The 22,898-nt window shown below is 40.2% G+C and overlaps 1 protein-coding gene across 4 annotated transcripts in view; it reads right to left on the reverse strand.

Moving 5' to 3' along the window:
- LOC148021420 (phenylacetaldehyde reductase-like) overlaps window positions 1-22,895 on the reverse strand; it is a 79,807-nt gene extending 56,912 nt beyond the window's left edge. Inside the window, exons 1-5 of one of the 4 annotated variants that reach the window (XM_087699285.1) lie at window positions 22,708-22,726; window positions 22,476-22,602; window positions 20,679-20,791; window positions 20,382-20,551; window positions 4,276-4,464 (exon numbers count right to left, since the gene is read on the reverse strand). In XM_087699285.1, coding sequence (XP_087555411.1) covers window positions 4,276-4,464; window positions 20,382-20,551; window positions 20,679-20,784 — 465 coding nt within the window. In that variant the 5' untranslated portion in view covers window positions 20,785-20,791; window positions 22,476-22,602; window positions 22,708-22,726. The other 3 variants (XM_087699283.1, XM_087699284.1, XM_087699286.1) reach the window with 3 other exon arrangements.
- Window positions 22,896-22,898: the final 3 nt, after the last annotated feature.

Consider the following 22,898-nt stretch of genomic DNA (forward strand, 5'->3'; position numbering starts at 1 on the left):
TTGTTCACATCCGTTTGAACATCTAAGCACAAATTGTGTAAAAATTGGGGATTTTCGCAATCAATTCAGCTCCAACTCACATAGAAAAATCTGGGGCTTTTCATAAATCTCTGAAAATTCATCACAAATTGAAGATATTTGATATCAGACATCGAAAATTTTGGGGCTTTTCATCAGAAGCCTTCAATTTCACCCAAATTTCACCAAAAAATTTGGGACTTTTCTAGAATTTGGCATTGTTCATTGAAATTGAGGCCCAATTCACCCACAAGCGCAACATTCAGCATCTTTTGGTGATATTCGGCAGCATTTGGGTAAAAATCTTGTGAAAATTCTTCAAATTTCTCTTCAATTTCCCAATAAAATTTGGGGCTTTTCACCATTCAAGCTCAATTTTGACCAAATTTATTTGGAAAATTTAGCACTTTTCTGGAATTCAGCCAAATTCATCAAATCAAGGCTCAATTTTGCTCCAATTGCAACATTTGAAATTAAATTGAGCGACATCTGGGTAACAATTCTGCATATTTTCTGCAATGTCCTCTTGAATTTGTCAAAATTTGGGGCTTTGGTCAAATTCCCTTCCTTGGCATTCAAATTGCCCCTCCCAACATTGTCTTCATGCTTCTTCATATTTGGGCTGCCAAAATTTGGGGCTTTTGCCTCGAATCATCTTCTTTGGCTGCTGCGCATTAAAGACATTTGTGCTCATGTCCATCAAGTTTGAATACAAATCACATGTTTTGGGTACAATTATTGGGCCAATATTCTGAAATTCTACTACTATTCAAATTATTGGGGCATTCTCAGCCATTAATCCCTGATTTCAGCAAACTGTTAATTGACACCTTCTTAAGTAATATTTTATTTCAATAAACCTATTATTTTCAGCATATTTTTCTCTCTCCTCAGTAGCAAAACAGCAAGAGATAAATATTATTGAAGCGGCAGCATCTCTATTAGAGGTTTATCATTATTTGGCCATTTGTTCTCTCTTCCTTTGGCAAATATTACTTTATTGCTGATTTGCACTCATAGCCAACAATAATAGCGATTTGTTTGGCATGCATAGCATTGCTGCGACAAGCACAACGGCACCAATTATCCTATGTGGTCCTATATAATGCGACATGTTCTTGTTGCAAAGAATTTATGGCATATTTGTTGGGTTTCACTCACACCTATGCTCACAGAGGAGTGTCAGTGATCAGTAGGACATTGGGGCACTTTTTACTCTCAGTACAAGAGGTTTTTCCCCCAAATTTATTCTCTTATTTCGTATGTGCTTATGTTACACACTTACAGGCACTTATCATGTTCGGGTGTGAACACCCCCTACAACCCGAAGGTTTAAGGGTTGTACTTTGTACCTTCAAGACACTCTTTTCAATCTATCGCATTGGGTGTCGTGTTTCACTCTCCACACTGTCTACTACACTCTCAGCTGAGCTTCGATCCTCAGCCTCTCACATTTGGTATCAAAGCTCCAGCTTCTCAGCTCTACTCAGTCCAGCTCTGCTCCAGTCTGAACGCTGCCCGAACTGCCAGCCAAGAAGCACAGCGCTAGCAATGCCGCCGGTCCACCAGCAGAACCGCCACCCTGTCTCCCCTGCGCCCTAGCCGCTCATCTTCAACCTGCGCCAGACGCTGCCAACTCCCTGTGTGGTGGCAGCAATGCTCGTCTGCAACTTGCTTCGCCCCCTGTCTTGTCTCATGCGCCCTGCGCTTGTGCCTAAGCTGCCACGCCCTATGCCACACCCTGTGCAGCGCCACCTAAACCTGTGCGTGAGCCGCCACACCCTATGCTGCGCCCACCTGCTCCTGTACCTACGCCGCCACACCCTGTGGCCTGCACTTGTAGCTACTAGCTCGACTAGTCACTGAGGTTTTTTTTTAATTAATTAAAATTTATTTTTCTATTCCAATTTCATCTTTGGAAAAGGGAATTCTACCCAGGCAGGCACAGAATTCTGAATACGTGTGTAGGACATGATTGATGCAAATTTCTTAGCAAGTAAGTCAAGAATTTTGGGGCTTTTGATCTTTGTGAAGACATTGGCAAATGTATTGGAGTTGCAATTAGTAATAGACTGCTTTTGACAATTCTAGGGCAAGAAATTTTGGGGCCTTTTGCTTATACAGTGTTGCTAAGCATTAAATGCACCTTGGACTGCGTGCATTACACACAGTTTTGATAGAATGTACCTCAGTTTGCTAATTGCAACAATCTATTTACTGTAATTTCTGAAATTTTTGAGATTTCCAAGTTGGTCCAGCTTGGGCATTGCTCTTTTGCTTCTTTTGGCATTGATTATCATGGCAAATCAAGGAGGGGATATATTTACCTATGTATCGAAGGAGGACAGATTGGATGGTAACAACTACTCACTTTGGTCCTTCATGATGAAGAATGTGCTGATTGCCAAAAAATCTTTGGGACTATGTAAGCGGAGAAGAAGTTAGGCCTGGAGTTATGGCTCCTGCTACTCCTCCAAGAGGACGTGGATAATGGGCACCTCAACCTGTTCAACCTGCTCCACTTCAGCCACTTTCCCAAAGATTAGCAGCTCAAAAAGCATGGGATACACGGGATGTACAAGCTTTGTTGCTGATTGCATTGGTAGTTCAGCGATCCATCATCCCTTACATTCAATCTACAGCTTCTTCACGAGAAGCTTGGCTAACTTTGGAGCAGATGTTTGCTGCTAAGAATGAGACCCGCGTCTCTTTCTTAAAGAAAGAGCTTGAGACATTGAAGATGAATGAGGGTGATTCTATGCAGGATCACTTGAACAAAATTCTGGACTTGCGTGAGCAACTTATGAATGTCAATGAGTAGCATAATTCTTCTCATGAGCCTTCAACTTCCTAGAAGAATACGCTATCGAATGACCTTCTTAGAGTACACAACCTAACGCAAGAGAGCTTACATTAGAGACAACTTTAAATTCTTAGCTCAAATGTGGTAGTTTCAAAATAGAAGATGTGATCAAGCTTTGTTTAAGCTTCTCAAAGCTAGACTGTTCAATGGGAGTCTCATCCAAATTTGCAAGTTGCCTCCTGTCGAGGTGACTGCAAAGGTTCACTCATCACAGCCAAGTACTTCAGCCCTAGGTCTATGGTAGGGAATCTTCTTTGATTGATTCACACTAGGCCAGATTTAGCTAACTCTGTTAGATTGCTTACTCAATATTTCACTACACCTAGGATGTCACATCGGCCACTCATTCTAAGCAGGGTGCAGTTCTCTTCAACTTGATTGTGACAAAGCATTTGAAAAAATTAGATGTGAATTTATTGAAAATGTGATGCTAAAAGTGGAATTTCCCAGGAAATTTGCCAAATTTGCCTCTTCCTCATTGAAGGTGCAGCCTCTAAAGATTTGCTCAATGGTAATCTCTTCACCTCTTCTAAAATCTGCAGGTCTGTGAGAGAGGGCTGCCCCCAGATCTTTACTACTTGGACCAAACCTTGATCTACTGTACTGACACGAACCCGCTCTAATCATCGTCACTCTGAGGGACATCTAAAGCAGCTGAATTGGAAAGGGTCTCTTACCAGGAAGGGGCAGTATTAAAGCAGTAGATCATCAACTATGTTTTTCTCCTGATTGTGATGTTTCAGAAAAAAGACAATGGGTACTTGGATTTGAACAGGCTTAGAGGTTAATATGCTCTTGGACCACTCCATGTTCATTTGAAAATTATCAAAAACACATTCTACCTACCATTGGTTTAACCTTCCATTTTGGTGAGCCGAAGATACTTTTGCTAATATTTGACACTATGTTGGCTTGAGGAAACTTAAGACCTCAAAAGAGCATGGAGGTTTGGGGTCGTGGACTAGGAACTAGCCCTACTTGCCATGAGAAGTGGGCTTTTCCTGGTGAATTGCTAAGAGCAATCAGCCAGTAAAGGAAAGCGGTTAGTCAGTCCATTCAAGCTGCTAGAGACTAACTATAATAAGATGCAGAGAAAACTGACTACGCATTTCACAGGGAATACGAATCATTTTGTACTGATTGACCTGGAGTAAGATGCATTCTATTGCTGGCTTTATGTAACAAAACTAGTAAGAGGCAAATAAAGCTGCGGGCCTGCATTATCAAACACACCATTAACTGGTTGAAAAGAAGGCATGTAACAATGAACAGGTGTGATTTCCTAAACATTTCTTTGTAATGAAACTCTAGTACAAGAAAACCAATTAATATATATTAACACATTCTAATTTGTACTGTTCTTGTACCGAGAAAAATGGTGTTGAGAGCCTCACATTTCTTTGTTTGCAGTATTCTGGATCGCTCCATAACGTCTCATCCACAATTGTATCATCTGTACGCTTTGGAGTTACAGTCACTGCTGCCATTGAGGATGTCAATACAACCCTTTTCACAGACTGTGCTCTTGCACATGCATTAAGGACATTTAGTGTGCCTTTAACTGCTGGGGCTATCAGATCTTCCTGAGGAGTAGAGCAATTTTGTTACCTCATTTTCTTGCAAAATGAAAACAGTTCCAAACTTGCACCTTGACATCAGATAAACATTAAGTTACATACTGGAAGCAAAGATCTGTGTGTTTTCTTGTTTGAAGTAAAGTAATGTAGGAAATAGGAAATAACTATGAATGAAAATAAGATTGAGACTACCATGGGACATTTTCTAACCATTTGTACGTTGACCCCTATGAATTGGTGTTGCTCTTCAAATACACCTCATGCTTATTTGGGGTCTTGCATCAACACCTATGCTCCTTTGAGAGAGGTTCACTCACACAGTTTCTCTACTTTGCATTGAACTATTCAGCTGAATTTGCCATCTTTATTACGTTATTTTGCTTTTACTGATTAGGTTATAATCCATTGCATTTGATAGTTTGCTTGGATTTGATAAGAATGTTTCTTGCTGTTAGTTTGTCCATGGTTGCTGAAAACCAATCAAGCTTTGATTTAAATCAGGTATTTTCTTGTTGTGTTGCATGCATGCATCATTAGACTTGTAAGGCATGTTTCTTGTTGTGCGTCTGCATTGCCATAGCAGTATCACAATAATGTTTGCACTGAACCTTGTTTTGATGCACTGAATGTCATATTTCTTATTGTTTGGCTACTAGCTCCAAAATGACATGGTTGCCAAATCTGTAGGTGTATGTTCTTAGTGGATTTGTCACTTCCCTTGTGCTGAAGCTGTTAAGGATGAGGAGAACAATGAGAGTAACAGCTTTTCTAGATATTGTAAATCAAGAGTTTATATCCTAAACTCACTACAAAAGAAGCTCAGAAGAAAGAGGCTAGTATAGCCATTGCATATGCCTCTCCTTCTAATTCAAGATTTGCAACTGTTGTGCACAATAAACAGTGGGCATTCAGTGCATGATGTAGTTTTGGCCCTTTTCTACATGACTCTTGTGTATATATTATGAAATTCAAATGTGGTGGTACTTTGGCAATAGTGCTACTAAGCATATCGCTTCGTAATCCGGTTTGTTCACTCCTCTTGAGACTAACCCTAAGGATACACCACATATGCCAATAACTCCTCTTATCCTGTTAAAGGAGTTGGTAAATTTGTGTTGACTATTGCTAATGGTTCTACTTTCATACTTCAGATGCTTTGTAAGTGCCAGAAAAAAAGGAATTCAATGTCAATTTCGGCTCTTGACAAGATTGGATCAATAGTTAAATTTGTGGATGACATGTGTACTATTCATGATCTCACATACAGTGATACAATTATTGCATCCAGTTTGCTATATGTAGTGGATTGTACAAGCTCAACAATTGTGGGAGATGTGGAGAAGCTATGGCATGTGGGCTATTTCAAATGCAAAACTTGGTGCGCACATTTTGGTCATTTGAATTTTGCTAGTTTGTCATGCTTGCAAAAAATTTAACATGATGTCTGCATTGCCTAGTCTTGAAGCACTTATAAAACACATTTATGAGGGCTACATATTAGGGTAAAATGCAATGTGCTTCCTTTCCAAAAGATGGTTCAGTCAAAGCAAGGTTGTTACATCCAATGGCATCCAATTAGTACGGTCCAATACTAATTTGATACTAATCGAACTAAAAAATCTTGGACCTATGTCCAATGAAGAAAAAATTTACATATAATTTAAAGTCTATACTTAGAGAAGGTGGCTGCATTGTCACATTGTGTGTCATGAAGGAGAGAGAGAGAGAGAGAGAGAAGAAGAGAGTTGTTGGAGACTAGGTGGTAGAGAAGAGAGCCATTGGAGAAAATGGGAGGAAAAAGTGGAGAAGACAGTTGCCAAACAATTAGTTTGACCTCAAACAACAGGACCTAGTTGACCGGTGCAATAAAGCCATCGAACACCTCTGGACAGGATCGGACCGGTCACACTAGACAAGACAAATCAAATGGGTTGACCCGTCCGTTGGATGTGGACAACCCTGAGTGAGGGCTATTTATTGTTAGCAAATTTGTTAGTTCATGCATTAGTCTGTGTATGTGAGTGTATTGGGCACATTATTTCTATCAAGATTTAGAGGCACTTGTTTTTTGGGCATTTAATCCTGTTGGAGAGAGGGAGCCAATGCTAGTACCCACACACCCAATGACTCACATTGTTTCTATATTGTCTCTTGTCTTTATATGGATTTCATTTATGGAGCATTCTTCTAACTTCTCTTTGCAATGTTCTTCTCTTTTCTTTGCAGTCTCTCTCTTCTCTCTTGTGTTGTGCAATCTATTACACCAAATTCACATTCTTCCATTGCTGCACCCACCTCTAACATGGTATTACACATCCACGTCCAGTCCTAAGGTGTCAGTTTTTGCTGCTACATGTCTCTATCGGTGTTGCTGATCTTTCCCTATCTGCTGCTGCCCAAGTGACTTGTTTCTTGACAAAAACAACTTGTTTCCAGCCATCTGCTGCCTGTGTTTTGTCTACAACGGTCTGTATTTTTAATTTATGTATTATTTCATTGCTGTAACATTGCATTTATTGCCTGTTCTATCTGCATTTTGACTGCAGCTGTCTACGTTTTCAGCATTTATTGCTCCTATAGGCTGCTTGACTATATTTTCAGGTCCTGTTTGTGAAGAAATGCTCTAAACACAGATAACACAAAACCAATTATACGACAAAACACAAACTAATAACACAAAACATGGTTAGGGTTAGGGTAACTCAGAGACAGTGAACACAACAAATAATGAAGTGAATGACTACTGAATATATAGTGCTTATGTAGCAAACACATTATGCAATGAATACTAAACCTCAATGATACGAGGTAACCCGTCAGACGAAGAGCAGAATCACTCGCGATGGCGGACTGACTCCTCTTGAACAAATCAGTGGCACAAGACCTTCGTTTCTCCTCCCAACCTCGCCTAGATAGTTGCTGGCACCTCCCTTCTTGTTTCCTTTGCCAGCTGTCCACTTCAAGTGAGTCCTACTATTCTCGGACTCTCTAACTCTCTAGGCTCCCCTAGACCCCGTTCGGGTGCCCAAGGCCCCCGGATGGTCATCCCTCGCGCCTGTCTCCCATAATTTACCTTATTAATGTAACATTTCCTTCCCCTTAAGAATCGGTTTCGTCCTCGAAAACGATACTTGGAAGGTCCAACTGTAAATTGGGAAACCTTTTCCTTAGGGTACTTACTCGCTCCCATATTGAGCTTTCTTCTGAACAATCTTTCCACTTAACCAAACATTCTTGATAAATAGTATTCCTTGTTCATCTGTTACGAACATTTAATATTCTTTCTGGTTCATGTGGATTAGATTGGTCATCTAGTAGTTCCTCAATGTTATCATTTAAGGTTAGATTATCCGAATCACCCAGCTTCTTCCTTAGCTTACTTACATGAAAAACTGGATGTATTTTACTACCAGCAGGTAGTTGGAGCTTGTAAGCCTGTTCTCCCACCTTTTTAAGTATTGTGAAAGGACCACAATACCTGGGTGAAAGCTTTGGACATTGTCTCGTTTTCATGGTCTTAGTTTGTTCAAGCACCTTAAGATAGACCAATTCTCCTTCTTCAAAGGAGATGTCTCTTCGGTGAGGGTCTGCATATGCTCTAGCTCGATTTTGAGCTTTCTTTATATTTTCTTGAGCAAATTTTAACATACTATTCATATCCTCCAAAAAATCCTTGGCTGCCTCAACCTTTTCCTTATGCAAACCTACTGCATGAGGAGCTCTAGGCCGAAACCCATACATTAACATAAATGGACTATATCCAATGAAAGAGTGCTTGGCACTATTATATGCAAACTCTGCTATCAGTAGATACTCTTCCCAATTAGTTTGCCCTTTACTTACATATGCCCTAAGCATATCTTCAAGGATTTGGTTAACCCTTTCAATTTGCCCATCAGTTTGCAGGTGATCCGCCGTACTCATGCTAAGTTTAGTATCCAACTTCCTAAATACAGCACGCCAAAATTGACTATCAAATTTTATATCCCGATCAAAAACTATATTTGCCGGAAGGCCATACAATTGGTATATGTTCTCTACGAACAATCTAGCCAATTCTGGTGTTTTAACATCAGTTAAAGTTGGAATAAACCTAGCCATTTTGGTTAACCTATCCACAATCACCCACACAGAGTCGTGCCCCCTCTGTGTTTTGGGTAATGCAACAATAAAGTCCATGGAGATACTCTCCCATTTTCCCGAAGGAATCTCTAATGGATGGAGAAGTCCTCCCATTCTCAACCTTTCAGCTTTATTAACCTGGCATTTATTACATTTGACCACATAGTCAAGGACGTCCTTATTCATTCCAGGCCAATAGAACTGCCTTTTAATAAGACTATAAGTCTTATTAACTCCTAGATGTCCCGCGCTAGGGGTATCATGATACTCAAAGAGTATCTTCTGGCGCCTTATTTCTTCATCTTTCAGGACACATACCCTACCCTTGTAGAGTAAATAACCATTATCAATGGTAAAATTCTTCCACTTGAATCTCATTTGAGCAACCCCTGATGCTCCATATCTTTGTTGAACATCCTCAGATATTCCTTCCTCAGTGGAAGCCCTTCCACTTGGATCCCCATTTTCAATTCCTTCCCAAATGTTGAAATATGCCGGATCAACCTGGCATTTTCCTTTTAAAGATTCAAGCAAATCGGAAGTGAACTAAATAAAACTCAACTCATTTATAATGGGCATTTTGCTGAGTGCATCAGCCACTACATTATACTTTCCTTTTCTATACCTTATCTCATAGTCGAACTCTTGGAGGAGTTCGGCCCATCTGGCTTTACGCCCTTGTAGATCCGGTTGGTCATTAAGCCACTTAATGCTTTCATGATCCGACAAGATCAAAAGTTTAGCACCGTATAAATAGTGCCTCCATTTCTTCATTACATGTACTATTGCATACAACTCCCTCTCATAAACAGAATAATTCCGTTTTGCACGGTCTAATTTCTTGCTTTCAAAAGCAATTGGTCGACCTTCTTGTAATAAGACCGCGCCTATCGCCTTATCACTGGCATCGGCTTCAACCACAAATGGTTTATTGGGATCCACAATTCATAGTACTGGAGCTGTAGCAATAGCTACCTTAAGTTTTTGAAAACTTTCATTTTGGTCTGTTCCCCAATTAAAACTCTTCCTTTTCCTTTTAAGTTGGTCTGTCATTGGAACAACTATTTTGGCATAATCTCGAAGGAATCTCCGATAAAATCCAGATAAACCTAGGAAGATCTGCAGCTCTTCCAGGTTCCTTGGAGATAGCCATTCAATAATTGCCCTTACTTTTTCTGGATCCATCTTGATTCCCTCTTTCGAGATAATATGCCCCAAATATTTAACCTCTTTGCGAAGAATTCACATTTAGTTTTCTTCGCATAAAGGGAATGTGTTCTTAACAATTGGAATACTATTCGTAAGTGTTCCAAATGTTCTTCTCTTGATTTACTAAAGATCAAGATATCATCCAAGAATACTACAAAATGTCCTAAATAGGGCCGTAACACACTATTCATCAGCTTCATAAAAGTGGCTGGTGCATTAGTGAGGCCAAAAGGCATCACTAAAAAATCATAATGCCCATATCTAGTACGAAATGTTGTCTTAGGAACATCCTGTGCCTTAATTCTTACTTGGTGATAGCCTGATCTTAAGTCTATCTTTGTGAAGAATTTTGCCCCTTGTAATTGATCAAAAAGATCTTCCATGCTGGGCATAGGAAATTATTCTTCATTGTTATCTTGTTAAGTGCTCTATAATCAACACAAAGTCGCATAGAACCATTTTTTTCTTTACCAATAAAATTGGCAAAGCCCAAGGTGAATTGTTGGGTTGTATAAACCCTTTATCAAGGTAATCCTTAAATTGTCTTTCAACTTCTTGGTGTTGTGTTTCACTTAACTTATAAGGTGGTTTAGAAATAGGGTGTGTATCCTTATTTGTGTCAATTGGGTGATTTATATCACTCCTATCTGGTGGAAGGCCACTTGGTAAATCAGAAGGAAACACATCTTTAAATTCATCTAATAAACCACTTAATTCATTACTTACATTTAACTCACAAACATAAGAAAATTGTTGCTTTATATTACAGAAAGTAAAAGTGTTTTGCACAAGAAGAGACCATAACATATATACATCACAAGCTTCCTTCTTTATCAGCTTCTGAACTTCAGTGGAACACAACAAAGGGTTATCAAATACTTCATGTTCACCTTGAATCACGAAAGTCTTACCATCCCTTTCAAATTTCAGTGTATTATGATGATAACTACGTTTTAAGGATGGTTCCAATCCCCATAGCCACTCCCTCCCTAAAGCAATATCGGCTCTTTCCATATTCATAATTTGGAAATCAAGTTTATCTTTATATCTTTGAATCTCAATTTCCAAATTGGATACCATTGTATCCCATATTTTATTATCTTGACCTTGCATCATACGAACAACATATTGATGCCCACTCTTTTGTTGGAAAAGTTTCAATTTTTTGACAAGTGCATAATTTATGAAATTGTGGATAGCAGAGTCATTAATCATGACTCTAACCCTCTTTCCAGCTATCAATCCATGCACTCTAACTAAATCATGTGGCCCAAAAGTAGGCTGCCACATAGATGTCGACATACAACACCTGTGTTGTACATCCTTGTGCAAAACCTCTAAAGATTTATACTTTTCATGCCCCTTTAATTCTAGGGTCTGCACTACATGGATTTGTTTTTCTTTTCCCTTGCCCTTGTCCTTATCCTTTCCTTTATCTTCCCTCTTTTTCCTTTGAAGCCAATTCCAAGCAGCATGGTTAGGGGATAGACAATTGAAACACAGCCTTTCTTTTTTGGCCTTATCAAAGTCATCTTGGCTTAACTTTGGTCTTACATATTGTTTCTTTTCAAAGGGTTGTTTCTTGCCCTTAAGAAATGGCATTTTCCTTTTAAATTTGCTTACAAATTTTAAGGTTTCCAATTCCTTAGTCTTGGGCTCTGTATCAGTGAGACTAGTGACTGTACTTGGACACGTACTATCTTCATTGATTAATGCAAATTTAATTGCCTCTTCAAGCGTCTTAGATGAACTCCTTTTCACTTCCTTTTTACAGGCCTTATCTAGTCCCCTAATGAATCCTCTTGTCTTTTGGAATTCATCTATTCCTTCCAATTTGAGGATTATCTCACGATATTCCTCCAAATATGTCAACAGGGGTCTTCCCTTTTGTCTAACATAATCCCAATCTTCCCAATCTCTTTCCATTTCATTTTCAGGAAGGAATTCTTTCAAAAAGACCGATTCAAATTGAGCCCAAGTTTCAGGTATTTTATTTGTCTCCTTTAAAGTTCGCCACCATTCATACGCCTTTGGCCCCAAAGTTAAACTGGCCTCCAACACTTGGAGATGTGCTGGAGTATTTTTAAGTTTGTGCAAATCTTCCCATTTTTTGAGAAAATTAAAGATAGTGACTTTATTTCTATCTTTTTCCTCCCCGTGAAACTAAGGGGTTTCATATCTTTTAAGACTGGATTATCCCTCAACTTTTAGTGGGGTTCTTTAGGATCTCGCATAATCACATCCAAATCTTTCGATGAAGATGGAATATCTAAGGTTTCTAGCTTATTTTTATCCCTTTCTAGTAATAAAGTTAATTGAGATTTTATTTTGGTGAGTGTTTGAGTTAAAAATTCCATTTGAACCCCCTGTGCTTGCACACGAGCAATTAGATCATCAAATTGTTCTCATGTGACAAAAAATTCTTCCCATTGCTCTTCTTGTATCTCCGTTTCATGGGGATCTACCATAGGGTGGTCCCCAGAACTAGAACCCTCAATTACTCCCTCTCTCCCTTTCCCCTCCATTAATACACTGGAATTAGAAAGCAAATATAAGAAATTTGCGTGCAAAGTGAAGTATTTCCCTGGTTATAGTGATAGGGTAGCTGTTGATGGCTTTTAGTAATAACCCCGAAGAGTAAGGAATAATATTTCCCAAACTGAGCCAGTCACGTTGACAATAAAGCTTATTGGCAGGAACACCGAATAAGGAAGGGCCTAAACACACCCCCTCCCCAACGCGTCACATGAACCCGCTGTACCCCTGTTACATGTGAGATTCGTCCAACTGGTGATGGGTTTTATTGCCATTCGACTGCGCTACACGAATTCAATCATGTACAAAGGGATACGGGCCAGTGTGACATATGACATGTGGGCGCCGTTTTCTCGTCCAATACCCATATGACGTGTGACGTGTGGGAGTCGGTGAAGACTGCTCGAATCTGGTACCCGTGTGACGTGTGACGTGTAACGTATGGGCGCCGGAGAAAGCCTTCATGTGAGGACAATCGAAAGCTTTCGTGGGAGAGAACTAACGCAGGACCCAACGGCTCTGATACCAATGATACGAGGTAACCTGTCAGACGAAGAGCAGAATCACTCGCGTGGCGGACTGACTTCTCTTGAACAAATCAGTGGCACGAGACCTTCGTTTCTCCTCCCAACCTCGCCTAGATAGTTGCTAGCACCTCCCTTCTCGTTTTCTCTGCCAGCCATCCACTTCAGGTGAGTCCTACTATTCTTGGACTCTCTAACTCTCTAGGCTCCCCTAGACCCCGTTCGGGTGCCCAAGGCCCTCGAACGGTCATCCCTCGCGCCTATCTCCCATAATTTACCTTATTAATGTAACATGCAAACTCTCGTATCTATGGGATCAAGGCAGAGGTTATGAGCTGGAGAGTACGTCGTATTCCGAAACAAATTCCGAAACATAGCAAGGCAGCCTCCGTTGCCTTACCTTCTATGGAGACCCCACCTCCTCATACATCTAAAGGATGTATCTTGGGTAAAACACATAGATTTGGTTTCAAAATTTGTGGTGCCATACATGTTGTTCGAAAAGTTGATACACTGTGATGTATGTGGTCCCATGAGGATAGGAGCACTTGGGGGTCATCTCTATTTTGTCACTTTTATTGATGACTACTCCCGATATACTTGGGTGTATGGATTAAAAGCAAAATCTGATGCATTCATGCACTTAAAACATTTGGTTGCTAAGCTTGGGACAAAAATTAAAAAGTGCAGATACTTCACATGGATGGGATGGGAGGGGAAATATGTCTCGTGCTTTTGAGACATTTCTACTTGAAACAGGTATCACACATCAAGCCGTTGTGAGGATGACTCCTCATCAAAATGGTGTTGTTGAAAGAAAAAAGTAAACCCTCATGGAAATGACTAGATGTATACTTAAGAGCAAAGGCTGCCATATAAGTTTTGGCTAGAGGGTATTTAGTATGCTAATCATGTTTTGAATCCTGCACCAACAAAGGCACTAAAGACTATCACACCTTTTGAGATTTGGCATAGAAAGAAACCAAAGGTTGACTACGTTTGGGTGTTTGCATGCATAGGCTACGCACATGTGCCAAAGGAGCTTCATGGCGAGCTCCATGACAATGCATGAAGAAAGTGTTTGTCAGTAGAGATGTTATTTTTGCTAAAAATGCATCCGTTTCGCATGATCAATTTGAAATGCCAGCCATCTATGACCCAAGTGATGTTTTTGAAGGCCTCTTACCACTGGGGTCTGACGTGCTGGAAATGGTTGGACAGACTTATTATAAAGAGTAGTTGTTGCACCACATGCTCCTGAACAGCAGGTACTTGTTGATGCTTTGCCTCTAGAAATGGAATATAAAGTACAGCAAGGAAGGGCTGCTATAAATGCACCAAAAACAGTCCCAAGATGGCTGTTGTAAACTCTCCAAGAGAGCAAAATGGATGCTCCCTTACCTCAATGCACTAGGAGGACTACTAGACTTGCAACACATCATGCAAGGGGGGCTCATTTGGCTAATATTTTCGAACCAGATAATTCTTGTAATGAGTATGTGTTCATGATCTCACTGTTAGATGATGATGAGCCTACTTCCTTAGAAGAAGCCCAATAGGATGTGCATTGGATGTAGGCCATGCAAGAAGAATTGGATACTATTGATACCAACAATACTTGGGATCTTGTTAAGTTGCCACCTGGCAAGAAAGCCATCGGTACTAAACGGATCGTTGAACTAAAGCGTAAGGCCAATGGTACTATAGACAAGTACAAAGCACTTTTGGTAGCCACACGCTATGCACAAAAGAAGGGCATACATCATGAGGGGCTTCATCCCATATGAGTACAATTAGGTGTGTCATTGCTATGGCTGCAAATATGGTTGGAAAGTACATCAATTGGACATCAAGATAGCATTCTTGAATGGTGACCTACATGAGAATGTTTATGTGTCACAACCTCAAGGGTTTGTGGAAAAAGGCAAAGAGCACATGGTCTACAAATAGCAAAAAGTTGTTTATGGATTAAAACACGCTCCTACTGCATTGCATGGTATGCTAGATTGAAGCTTATTTGGCAAGCATTAGCTTCACAAATAGTCCAATTGTACCCACTCTCTACATTAAGAATGAAGAGGGAGACCTATTGGTTATCATTCTATATGTAGATGATATGTTGCTCACTAGAAACTTCATCAAGCAATAGTGGGATCGCCCAGCCTCCCACTACTGCCGGTGATCAGCTACCATCATCTTCATCAGTTCATTCTTATGTTTTCAGCACTTTTCTTCATCCCCACCTCTGCTCCCAACTGGTGGTTACTACACTCAAGATCCGTCTCCAATGGACAATACACATCAGCACCTCCCTCAACCCGCTCCCACGAGAGCCATTAACTATTGGACAGTTCTGCCCTTGAGCATCTTGTACATTCTTTTGAACATTTATAGCATTAATTCAATCACTTCAAAGTTCTCTTTCTTCTGTATTGAAGTTTTTGTTTTTGCATTTTGCATTTTGCATTTAAGGTTTAAATTTTGCATGCACTATCTGAGTCTTTGTGTTTCAGTCATGGTCGTACTTTATGTGTTTCCTCAATGCAAACCCTAGCATATCTTCACATTGTATCAGAGTCAATGCTCTTTTAAAGAGTATCATGTGGCTATTGTGGAGTACTTGGTTTTGTGCAAGATACATGACCAACACATATCTTATTCATGATGGCTCAAATGACTCCAACTTTAGATCCTCTGATGCTTTCTCCAACTACTGCTTCAATGGAGGCATTATGGTCTTGATTTGGAGGACAACACACCTACTTTCTTATAGGGATCACTCACCTAGGCCCAACTCTTCTTCATCTCATACTCCTTCACAAAGTGCATCTCAGTTGGAGCACTCTGCTGACTAGACTCATCATCTCTCAATTGAGAAAAGACTATCCACACAAGACAGCCGAAAGTTCAAACACTTCACAATCAAGCCGAGTGGCAAGTTCCTACAATCCATTTTTGTGTGAGTTTGATTTCGTCTATACTGCTCCTTCTGTTATGCAAGAACCAATTATAAGTCACCATGGAGATGCAAATTGGTACCAGTATGGTTTTGAAGAAAACTCTATGTTCAAAGATATTCCATAATATAATCATTCATCCTCTATTTCAATCATATATGAGTTTGGTGCTTCCCATTCACACCTTTACATTTCCTCCCCTTCCCTCCCACATTCACTTGACATTTAGATTCCTCTTCTTTCAATCTAGATCCTTAGTATAGACCTACAATGGATTATTATCCAATCTTAGCGCACATTGTCTTTGATGCACATCAAGGTTTTAGACACCCAGAAGTATACCACTCTACACCTTGGTATATCATTAGCAATAATGCCACCCTTCACTATAGTGCCTCTCACACACCCGCAAGTGTATTGCTCTCTATCCTCTAATCCTATTGTGTGGGGAACCCCCCTCCTATACACTGTACCACCCCCTCAGTTGCTCAAACACATAAATCCCCATCTTATGTTGATGAGTCACCTCCTTCTTTGAAGGAAACAAGGAGTGGAAAGGAATCACCTCCGCATTTAGACCCAATTCCACCTTCCTCAATTGACCCTAAACACAAACCACGTTTCAATACTGATGGTCAAGTGTCCTTCTTTAAAGGAAAAAGAAAATAGTATACTCACACTCTCACAAAGACCCTCTTATCACATCTTACCTAAAAAGAATAGGTTTTACACATTTTGCCAAAAACCGAGCCATATAGATGACAATTGTTGCTCAAAGGCCACAGGTCTTAGACCCACACCCAATATCACCTCATCTCCAATTAAGGGTCTTCTACCCACAACAAAGTTGAATCCAATTCCTGGTCCTAAACCAACCTGAGCCCCTTCCAGCGATGGTAGTGCCACTCCAAGGAGGTTGAGAGGGGGTCTTCCCCAAGGAGGTAGCGTAGTTTCTTCACCCCCTAGTATCTGTGTTGCTGGCCTCCTAGATCTTCCCCTCAATCAATGCTTCATAATGTCTCTAGTTGGTTTGGTCATTAGCTTCCCCTAGGCTAGTCTCTTAGGAGTCCTCAGTCATCCTTAGGAACCTTAGGCTAATTTCCTTTAGGCTTAGCCATATTTTTTCAATCTTCCGCTGCATTCACTCATACATATACACGCATTACATTGTTTTTTCATTAAGCTTTACTTTTCTATTTTGTTTTTCTTTGGAGTATCTCACTACGAACCTCTATTTTGCAAGTTCTAATCTCTCTTGTAGGATTTTGTATTTCAATGTAGGACTAACATGTAAGTTTGCACTGGTCCTTCCTAGGCTGGAGACATGGGATGCGCACCGTTTCTTTCGTGGTTTCATATTCCTAGGAGATTTGCTCTTCTACCAGCATGGGGACTCTCGCCCCCCTCCCCCTCCGCAAATCCTACAGGATCTCTCTTGATGCTATCATGAAAGTGACTTCTACCTTGCTCTTCCAGTTGGGATGCTTCATCCTCATCTTCATCTATCATCATTGTTCTCAACACCACATGAACCCAACATCAAGCTCCTCTTCCTTCTTCAATATCAACATCTAGGGTTGAGAAGGAGTTCCTACCCTTTCGTGGTATTCTATAGGATTCGGCACTTGTCTTTGACATCGGCCTTCCCTCCTGTTGTACCTTTTCCTTTGCATTGCATGATTTCATCATCTTTGTAAAGGGCACTTGGGCAAGTGAACAATTTCCTTATGAAGAATAGTGTCCAAGTGGCATCTGCTACATGCACATTCTCATCATGTAGCACACTACTCTATGCATCTCATTGTGTAAAGCACTCGAGTGGTTTCTGAGCTATCTCCACTGGTGGTTCTTCACCACCTTCCTACCACCTCACCATTCTTCATCACCCTTTTCCTCGCCATCAACACCCTCAAGTGGTTGGCTTATCTTGTTTATTTGGTGATGTGTTGGATCTAGCCATCCCTTTTCATTCTCCCCACAAGGCATAGTTTCTTGAAAGACCACAAACCATATCTATTCTCACCCACCAAAAAAAAAAAAAAAAAAAAAAGTTCAATGCGGTTCCATCTACCTTTGCATGGCTTGGTAGGCCACTCGACAGCTTACGAGCACTCTTTGTTCGATGCCTTCTCCTCTCTGAGGTAACTACTTAGACTCCCTTGATAAGATAACCATCATCTCTGTAGTCTTGGTAGGCCAATGGGCAACTAATGTGCACCCTTTCCAACCCCCAACAATTGCTACTAGCCTCCCACTGCTGCCGCTAACCAACTGTCATCATCTTCATTAGGTCACTTTTGTGTTTTCAACACTTTTCTTCATCAACCTCTACTCCAACTAGTGGTTACTACAATCGGGATCCGTCTCCCATGGACGATACCTGTCAACCCCTCCCTCAATCCGCTCCCATGAGAGCCACAGACTATTGGACAGCTCTATCCTTGAGCATCTTGTACATTCTTTCCGTCATTTACAGCATTGATTCATTCACTTCAAAGTTCTCTTTCTTCTCTATTTGTGTTTGTGTTTTTGCATTTTGCACTTTGAGTTTTCTGTTTTGCGTTTAGGTTTGAGTTTTACACATCACTGTCTGAGTGTTTGTGTTTCAATCGCGGCCGTACTTTCTATATGTCCTCAATGCAGACCCTAGCATATCTTCACATTTCTAGTATGTGTGATGATGATAAGCCTATTTCTTTTGAAGAGGCACAGAATTAAAATACTTGATGGCTGCTATGCAATCTGAGTGTGATACTATTGTTAAGAATAGCACTTGGTTCTTGTGTGACTTGCTCATGCCAAAAAGACTATCAATACTAAGTAGATTTACAAGTTGAAACATAAATCAAATAATAGTATTGATCGCTTTAAGATCTGACTTGTGGCAAAGAATTATACTCAACAAAAGGATGTGGACTTTGATAACAGCTCTACTCCCACTTGCCGTATGACAATCATTTATAGGATTTGTGCATTAGTAGCTCATAATGGCATGAATGTACATTAATTAGACATTAAAATAATTCCAATGTGAAAGCATATGTATTTCAATCTCGTGGTTTTATTCAAAAGAAACAAGAAAATGAAGTCTATAGATTGAAGAAGGCATTGTATGGTCTAAAGCGAGCACCTCAGCTTAAGCCTTATAATGAGAAAATACATGTATACATGACCACATATGGCTTTCGAAATAGTCTGACTAAGAGCACCTTGCATATCAAACATGAGATTGATCTATCTTTGATCATTGTCATTTATGCCGATGATATGCTCCTTACTAATCACTAATAAGAAACATATTGCTAATTTAAGACTAATTTCAATTTGGCTTTTGACATGTCAGATTTAGGACTATTGCATCATTATTTAGGCATTTAGTCCAAGTAATGTGATGGAGGTATTGCTTTGTTTTTAATTGCTACTTGTATACAGATAGGTCTAAGGTTGAGTCTTCACGATGTTAAAGACTACTTTGCTATCTTTTTCTATTAGTACATTGTTGGGTGCTTGATTTATACATGCATAACAAGGCTTGGCTTTTAATTTGTAGTCTAAAAGATGAGCAAATTCATACATACCCTAAGCACCAAGCATTAGCAAGCAATGAAGCGTATCTTCCATTATTTGAGTTTTTCAAATTCAAACTAGGCTAGTTGTTACGACACTTACTGCAATTGGTATCCATGCTTATAACTCAAGCATACCATGGTAGAGAAAAAGCACCATCACTTCTAGTGGTAAAGCCGAGTATAAGACGGCTTTTATAGCTACAATTGAGCATGTCCTTTGGCTAATTTTGGGTGTTGACCAATCACTTACTACCACCACCACCACTAACAATCAGAGTGCATTGGCAGTTACACAAAACCTAGTGTTCCATGCTTGCATTAAGCATGTCAAGGTGCATTAATATTATGTCAAGGAGAGACTCTCTACAAGAGAGATTAGCTAGGCCTAGGTGCCAACACAAGACAATCTTGCAAAACTTTTTACAAAAGCTTTGTCTTGTGAGAAAGTAGAAATCTTTTGCAAAGCTTTGGGCTTACTCCTCTTTGTGGATTAATCAATGTCCAACACACTTGGCACTTTTCTACACATGTATATGCCAACTCTTGTTCACCACATCACTCAGTAGTGATGCATGTGAATATACTTAGGACCATCATGGTAGTTTTTTACCTTGCTCACCGGCCTTGCATATATATGCATTTACTCTAGGGAAAACATAATCTTGTAAATCTTCTAGTTGATACTTCTAAATACACTTTTTGTTGTATGACCTTGAGCTTCTTCTTCTCCAAGCTGTATGTGCACGTTCCTGCAAGCCTAAATCCAACTGCTAGACTATTCACTACTTTGGAGTATATCCTACCTTTCCTCTGTTGAATAAGATATATAACATATATGTTGAATAAGATATATAACATAGGCTACTATCGACCTTTGGTCTCTTCTTTGCATACAGCAAAAACATTTATATTGTTTATGAGTTTGCATTGACATGAATATATGCTTGACTGGTTAACAAAATTGTTGAGAAAAGTGCTTGCCATTGATGCCTTGAGAGCCCTACTACCTCTGGATTTTCAGCAGTCAAATGAACTGGTGATGCCACATGAAAGACTCCTTCACAGCTATCTACAGCAGCATCAAAAGACCCATCATGCAGGAGATCTGCTTTCACAAGTTCAAGGTTCCCAAGTGCCTTTGGAAGCTTCCAAAGATGAGCTGTTTTCTGTTGATTTCCTGTAATCAAAAGCATTGTCTTTCTTTTGAGTCAGCACCACACTCCCCCTCTTATTTTTATTTTTTTTAACAACTGATTTTTTCTTGTTATAGCTTCAGACTGTGATTATGCATGCAGCAAGGGAACCTGGATCGCGAACAGTAGCTCGAACAGCATAGCCTTGTTCTAGCAACGCCTTGATAAGCCATGTTGCAATGTAGCCAGTACCTCCCGTAACACAGACACGAGCCATATGCTCACTGAACAGGAAAACACATTTAACCTTCAATTGCCTTTGACTAGTTTCAAACAAAAAACACATGCAGAAATTCAAGTGGTCAGGTTAATTAAAGCTACATGAACACTGTAAACCAGATACACTGGAACAAAGAGCAGCACAAGTGTAGCCTCAACATTTACATCTCCGATCGTTTTACAAGTTTGGCAACTTCAATTAGTAATTTTCAAAAGTCAAATAAGTGGTTCAAGTAACTAGTTTGAGCCACCTGAACAAAGTACAACCAAATACACTAGACCTAAAAGGGCAGCAGAAATTGAGCATCAACAGTTCCTTCCATTTTGAATCTTTTATTATTTACATGTTTTATTATAACTGCTTTCAAACTATTATGTGGCACAGGGTAGCAGTGCTGCCAGATGGTGTTCAAGCTCAGGAACCTCTCCCTCCTCATTCATGCTGAGCAGGAGGATCAGGGCCATCATAGAGCTTTCCACTTCACGTCAGCTTCGCAACTTTGAGTACCATGATTGCAGGATATTTTGTATGGCACCTCCTCCTTTGGGGTAATATAAGAAGCTTTGGCTTCGTATTTTGGACAGTAGTAGCTTTACTGTTCTATTAAATTTACTAAGTTTTATTTTTTCCATTTCAGCAAGACGTTATTATACAATCTATTATGTCCCCTTTTCAATTCCCTTTTTGGCCTCTGAGAGAGAAAGAAAGATGTATTTATGACTCCAAAAAGCCAAAATGGCCTATGAGGAAAAGAAATGAGGACATCCAACCATGTCGTCTCAACTTGAGAACAACAATCAAAATGGAAAAAAAACTAACTATGCTGATGCTTATGATTCTAACAACAGCAAGTATAGGCCACCATCATGTACAAAATGATCTGTCCATGATCTGCAGCTGGCCTGCAGAATCCCACCCTCATCAATGGGACTTTCCGGAAACATTGCACTCTCCTTGAGGCAAGAATATCCATCATGGGGTGGTCCAAGACAATGAGTCCACTGAGAGGAGGTCCTCATCTCCGATGCCAAGTGATGATGGCTCAAATCTGCCAAAGGTAAGGATGTCAGGCACAGGGGGAGAGAGAGAGAGAGTAGCTTGCAGCTCAACTAGTAAGCCTCTTGTTCTCTCTAAATGAAGCCTTGAGGAGTTATGTCAGGCCTCTAGGTGTGTTAAGTCACAGCAGCTCCTTTCTATGCAAAGGGCAAGCTCTGGCTGTTGGTAATGATTACTGCTAAATTCTCATGAAATATTGAGAAGCCAAAGGTCCAATGTCATCCTTTGCTCTACAGATGCATGAATATCTTCTATATCATGATAGTTTGAACACTCATGATGAAGCACAACTATCCAGATGTGGTGTGTGTGTATATATATATAACCTCAACATGAGCCTTCCTTCTACACACTCGTTACTCCTGAGGATCAAATTCTAAAATTGAAGGCCATTCTGGTTTTAACATGAACCCCAAAAAAACCTGCAACAATGGGGGGTGTGTGTGTGTGTGTGTCTATATATGTATATAACCTCAACATGAGCCTTCCTTCTACACACTCGTTACTCCTGAGGATCAAATTCTAAAATTGAAGGCCATTCTGGTTTTAACATGAACCCCAAAAAAACCTGCAACATTTCTGGTTTTAACATGACCCCCCCAAAAAAAACCTGCAAAATGTAAGAAAAAAACCTATTTGTCAAGATCGGCGGATTGGCTGCAAGTAATGTTTCCCCTGACGACTATGCCTGAGTCCTGAGAATCTCTCTCTCTCTCGTCTCATTCATCTGTTTTATCAGGGCAATCAAGTGCCGCTGCTCTATTCTTGTTGAGCAGACAATCGAGGGGTCTTATCAGAAACAGACATCGATCTCATCATGCATGACATCGGATTGCCTGAGTTTCAAACTTCGAGGAAACCTACGTTTGATGTGGCCCCGTGTGATGATCCAAGCTGACGCAACCATCTGATCCAGCAAGGAGACAATGTAGTGAAGAGTCAACAGTAAAGGTCCCGTCAGTACTGTCAGATGTCTGTCGCATTTGGCATTTGGCGCCTCTCAGTTCTCCATTCAGGGGATTCCACCCGCCCGATGATTCCACCCGCCCTATGAA

The sequence above is a fragment of the Lygodium microphyllum genome, chromosome 18, assembly GCF_053477565.2.
Source record: "Lygodium microphyllum isolate KBCC chromosome 18, Lygodium_microphyllum_v1.1.10, whole genome shotgun sequence".
NCBI lineage: Eukaryota > Viridiplantae > Streptophyta > Polypodiopsida > Schizaeales > Lygodiaceae > Lygodium > Lygodium microphyllum.